This window comes from Pelobates fuscus, chromosome 13 (assembly GCF_036172605.1).
Source record: "Pelobates fuscus isolate aPelFus1 chromosome 13, aPelFus1.pri, whole genome shotgun sequence".
Classification (NCBI taxonomy): domain Eukaryota; kingdom Metazoa; phylum Chordata; class Amphibia; order Anura; family Pelobatidae; genus Pelobates; species Pelobates fuscus.
Genome location: NC_086329.1, coordinates 30,388,377 through 30,394,514, shown reverse-complemented (window position 1 = coordinate 30,394,514; position 6,138 = coordinate 30,388,377). Strand labels below are relative to the sequence as shown.

The window sequence follows — 6,138 nt, the reverse complement described above, 5'->3', positions numbered from 1 at the left end:
CACCTGTTGCTCAAAAGCCTTTGGCATCACAACTGCTGTTTGTACCTCCATATTATAGAGAGTATTTGAGTTGCAGGAATAATAGTTATCAACAAACAGTGAATAAAATGAAATGCTAGAATTATACTTCACCTAATTGCACTGAAGACTTACTAGAATATATAAAATGGGCTGGCATTCAGAAAGCTGCTTTATTAAAGGAAAATGCATTATTTCTGTGTGTGTGTAGTATGTTGAAATGCTAACATATAAATAAAAAGTGTGTTTTCTATAAAATCTATGGGGTTCAAGTCAGGTGACTGTGATGACCACTGTGGTATTTTCCCAGACTATGTCTGCAACCAAAACTTGGTGGAATTTGAGGTATATTTTGGATTGTTGTTTTGTTGGAAGGTCCAATGACGCCCAAGCTTCAGCTTCCTCATAGACGGCATGACGTTTCTCCAAGGATGTCCTGATACTTCAATTAATCCACCTTGCCTTCCACACGCTGCAGGTTTCCAGTGCCAGAGGAAGCAATGCGGCCCCAGAACATCACGAGGCACCCCCGTGCTTAACTGTAGGCAGAGTGTTTTTTTCAGCGTATGCTTCATTCTTCTTCCTCCAGACATACCACTGATCCATTGGCATTAAAAGTTCCAGTTTTGTTTCATCGCTATACAGAACAAAACCCCCAAACTTCTGTAGCTTATTTATATGACTTTGAGTATATTGGAGACAATTCTTCTTGTGCTTTTGGGTCAGTAGTTGTGTACGTCTTGGAGTTCTGGCATGGAAACCTTCTGTGTTTAGTACGCACCTTACTGTGCTCACTGAAACCTTAGTGTCTTGCTGCAGGTCTTTTGCAGTCATTCAAGGGTTTTCACAACCTGCCTTCTCAGTAATCTGGTTGCAGCCATTGAGAACTTCCTTATTCTGCCTGTCCCGGTAGTGTAACCACTGTTCCTTCAACTGTTCCTTCAACTTTGAACTTTCAAACTTTGCTTCCAACAGTGCCTCTAGGAACATTCAGTGCCTTCGCTATCTTTTTGTATCCTGTTCCTTGTTTGTGAAGGGCGATGATCTCTTCTCATAACATTCTTTTGACTTATTTCTAACATGCAGTCAAACGTGACAGTCAACAAACTCCTAGCCAGTACAGGTATTTCAAGTGTTCCAGCTCATGCACACCTGTGCAACTAATGAACCCCTTGATTAGTTGCATCAGGTGTGCTTGAGACAACACCTGATTTGCATATTTGTGCTGTCGTGAGAAGACATTATAAGTAGCATTTTCAGTTGAATTTGAGGAAACCACTTGAAGCATTTGTTGTGTTTCAATTGCTTCTGTATGATTTGTTCATTGCAATACGGCTGAAAGTCCGTAAATGTTGACAATAAACCTGATTTTCAATGGTTGTTGAATATTTTTGATTAAGCAAGGGGTATTTTTGATTAAGGCTGTACTTCTGGTCAAAGTTGCTAAATATTTGCCCCAACAACATACGCCTGGAGGTTCACTAAATAATAATAAAATTACAATCTATTAGACAACAAGGCTATATTACATGTATGTTTTATTTTCTGTAATAATAAGCAATAAATAATGATGACGGTTTGCAAATTATGAAATATTGCCGTGCCTTTGTGTAGATAGCAGTGTTATTTTTTCCATTTATATATTATGGCTCAATTTTATTACATCTGACATCCACTGTGAGAAAATATCTGTTTAGCTATTCTAAACCTTTCGTCTTTCAGTAATTATGTATATGGCTACGTATTGCTTCCCTGTTACTGCATAGAAATCAGTGGGACTTAGGATAAGTAGGTCTGCTTTTCTGCTGGTGAGTACGATACACTCAAACAATATATAGTTTTTCTGTAGATTTTTCCAGAATTTTAACACAAAGTAGGCCTAAACAATTATTAAAACACAAGTGGATAAATGCATATGCATGCACTTTATATTATTTTGAATTGATCAATAATCCTAAAATGCAAATAATGTCTTCAAAAACCTTAATGTAATTACAATTGCAACTAGGAAGTAATATAGGCTATGCAAACCTATGATAAAATTTAGGGTTATCAGTGAAACATACATCCCAAGTGTCCCTATTTAGGAGGGACAGTCCCTATTTTGGTCCCAAATCTCTCTAGACCTTTTTTCTAGAATCTCCATATTGTTGGTGTATCTGAGTAAATCACAGAGCTATAATACTCACAGCAATGTGTCTATAAATTATAATAAATTATTACTTTTTTTATTATATATTTTATTATTTATTTATAATAGAAATCAGTCTGTGTATATAAGAAATATTGTGCTTGTTCTAAATTACATTTTAGTTGCCTAAATTATTAGTAAGTCACACCAATAATTTCCCAAAAAAACCCTACCCTATTCCTCCGAAACCCTGCACTAACCACACTCCCACTCACATCCCTAAAATAAAAATTCTCCCACTTTGACCATTTGAAATGTTGGGAGGTAAGGTGAAAGGCAAATGGTCAAGGGTCTATTAAAGAGACACTCCAGGCACCAAAAAAAGTAATCTAAATGAAGTTGTTATGGTACCAGGAAGCCTACCAACGCACTCTTACTTTAAGGGATTAACCAATTCTCTTAAAACAGTTTAACCCCAAAGTTGCCTGCAGTGCCATCCCCCCCCCCCCCCCCGCCCCGCCCCCGCCCCCAAGGCAGCATCCGGCTTCTGAAATGTCACTTTCAGGAAGCTTGGAGCGCCGCCGGGCAAGGGCGCTGTTGATTGGCTGAGAGCAGTCAGCTGACACTCTCAGCCAATAAGTGAGTACCCATACACAAAACTGTCTTTGAAAGAAATGTATAATACAAAATCTCCCAGTATAATCACATTGAGCGTAGACAGGAGGATCAATGGAATTCTCTTTTTCCCAAGGATTTCGCTTAAAGGGAAAAATAAAAGAACATAGTGTACCACTTTAAGGATAGAGGAAACACTTTATTGTATGCACTTACAAAATGCCAGAAAGTTAAAAGCCCATCAAATATCGTTGCCAACTTCTCAATGGATCCCAAGGTGGAAATTCAGGAACTCAGGTGGAAGAAGCACGAACAAAATAAAACTTTAAAATACAAATTAAAAGTCCGTAATGTAAAGTATTCCTGTCGCCCTACGCGTTTCGTCCTTAGACTTCGTCAGGGGCATCCGGCTGGTCTGGACCAGCCGGATGCCCCTGACGAAGTCTAAGGACGATATTTGATGGGCTTTTATGGGATATTTGATGGGCTTTTAACTTTCTGGCATTTTGTAAGTGCATACAATAAAGTGTTTCCTCTATCCTTAAAGTGGTACACTATGTTCTTTTATTTTTCCCTTTAAGCGAAATCCTTGGGAAAAAGAGAATTCCATTGATCCTCCTGTCTACGCTCAATGTGATTATACTGGGAGATTTTGTATTATACATTTGTGTTTCTTCTGAAGATGTTGAGGAATCTTCATACTCCCTTATAATATTTGGGTAATTTCTTTTATCGTATATATACCCACTTGTGTTTATCCACTGGTACATTGTGTATAAGGTGTATACTTTTTTTGCTTACTTTGAAAGAAATGTACCTTTTCCAAGGAACAATCCAGGTACCATAACAACTTAATTTAGATGAAGCTGTTTTGGTGACTGGAGTGACCCTTTAAGACGACCATACAAATACGGGTATCTATCCATATGGTTAAGTTTTAAGAAATATTTCTGTTATACGGATAATTTAACAGTGAGTGAAATGCAAAACAGGCTTGACAAAAAATTTAATCTTTGTGTTATTAATTTGTTTTTATATAGTAAAGTTTAATTATAGGAATAAACTTGGCATTTCCTTTCTGTAACTATGTAATTCTCCACAATCTTTTTATTTCATTGTATTCATGTAGCATCGTCACATTGTAATTCGCGATTGCTTCCTTCGCTATTGCCGGTAATGTATCTACTTTTGCTTTTTAGTTAAATGTGTAGATAGGTGTTGAATTTAAAGTGAAAGTGTAAAGGTCAAGGAGTCGAACTGGAAAATATTTTTAAGTCAGTGATGGTTCCAGATCGGCTAATCTGGCTTTATATTTGAAATTCACTTTAAATTCTCACTGTAGGAAATAACCTTGACTTCACGTGGGGGGCCCAGAACCTTTTTAATACGTAGGAATAAAAATAAAAAAAATATTGGCAAGTTAAAGGTTTTTTTCCAAGTCTCTGTGTTTGCTAAGAAACTCAGCACATACAGAGTTTATCCCATTGCTGCTGAACTCCACCTCCAGCCGCGTCATTAGGGCCTGGAACAAGACTTTGGGTGGCTTGTGTAAATCCTGTAAAAATCTGGCAATTCCAGAATGCCTACTCTAGTCTAGACAACCAATGACAGCACTTCGCCGTATGTTCTCCCATCAGCCCATGCTCTGTGATATCCCACACCCTCTGGTTGAGGATTGGGCTGCAGGGAGAACTTGGGCTTGACTCTGGATCAAGGTGAGTTTTAGAATTTTGTTTACAAAACAGCACAGAAAGGGGTACTGTAAACAATAAACAGTGTTTTATGAAAACACTTATATTTGGACAGAGTAGCCCTTTAATTGGCATGTATCTCACTTAATTCCCTTTATTGGTAATGATTTGAAGCCAGGTAATGCTAATTTTAAGTATTTAACCCTTCTGGGCAGGAGAGTTTCTAGGGAGGGCTAACCAGGCTGGAACTCACAATTTGTTCCTGTGAAGCCCGGTTAGACTCCCTTTCTTTAACTCAGAGTCCCTCTTAGGGGAATGCTCCAAGCACCATAACTACCGCAGTACACTTTGGGTGTTTCACTGTTGTAAGTAGGGAAACCATTTTATAATGGTTTGAATATGTACCTGGGGTCTGCTGAACACTGCTCCCTAGCTCAACTAACTCAGTCAGAGAGCTGGAAGCTTAGGAACTTTTATTTGCTGTCCTCAGACAAGCCCTGCAGTGCACGGCTAGCTCATTGGCTGAGAATATCAGCTAATCACTCTCAGCCAACGAGCACTGCAGAGATTAATTCAGACAAAGAGCTTCCAGTGTTCTGGCTGACAAAGGGGAGGCGAGGATGACACCCCAGATCACAGGTAAAAAAGTTAAACTGTTTTAAATGGCTTCGCTACATACAATAATGGAGGGGAGGCAGGGCAGACTCACAGCACCATAACCACTACGGTGGTGCTATAGTACTACCGTAGGACTCTTCTTTTACAGTGTGGGGGTATTGCTTTGGGTACAGATTTTGATGCAGTGGGTTAAGGTTTAAAAGCTGCAGCCAGGTTGGATTTTAAGCCTCAGGTGGTGTGGTGGTAATATAGATTGATGTCATAATGGGATTCATAGAATTTGTTACCTTTTTTAAATTTGGACATATGTTGAGGTTTAGGGTGGGGGTTTATTTTGGAAGGGCCATACAATTATGCTGATATTACTGCTCTTTTTTCTACCTAATAATAGCCCTGGTTTTGGGAGCAAAAAGTATATCCTACCTGCAGCGATAATTTATAAGATTTTCACTTGTATAAATTGACAGCAATAGTTTCCAGTGCAAAAATCATGACGTCGTCAATACATGCTAATCCAAGGTCTGTAGTGTGGAAGACATTATTTGCAGAATCAACACTTCAGCTCAGACTTTCAGTTTTGTAATTTAATCCATTTTAGGAGTGAACACACGTTTGTACCATTTACCTCTTCAAATACCTAAATCCCAACAAATGTTTGGGGGCTTGTGTAGCAATATTTCACCCATTGTATGCTGCTCACAGATAATCAATTTCTCTGAAACTTCAGTCTTTTTTTACACTGCCAAATTACAGGGACAGAGTCTACGCACCAAAACCACTTCATGAAGTAATTTTGGTGCTGACAATGTCCCTTTAACCATCACCTCCCGCAGCTCACACTCACAGCTTGCAATGTTGGGAGGTATATTAGTCATATCCTCATATTTTTTATTTTTGTAATACAAAAACATTTAGGTTATACAGACCTGTCAGGATTTATTCTCTAAACTGTGAATCGTAGAAAATTGAAATTGGATTGCAATAGTTAGGTTAAAAACAGGCTATAATCACAGCTTGGCTATTTTTAAAGGGTCACTATAGTCACCTGAACAACTTCAGCTTAAT

General features: G+C 38.4%; 1 protein-coding gene across 1 annotated transcript in view; it reads left to right on the top strand.

The window, feature by feature from the left end:
• The first annotated feature begins 5,071 nt into the window (after positions 1 to 5,071).
• NOVA1 (NOVA alternative splicing regulator 1) overlaps positions 5,072 to 6,138 on the top strand; it is a 100,238-nt gene continuing 99,171 nt past the window's right edge. Inside the window, exon 1 of the mRNA XM_063439573.1 lies at positions 5,072 to 5,094. Within this exon, the coding sequence (XP_063295643.1) occupies positions 5,076 to 5,094 (19 nt within the window). The 5' untranslated portion in view covers positions 5,072 to 5,075. The remainder of the gene's footprint in view (positions 5,095 to 6,138) is intronic.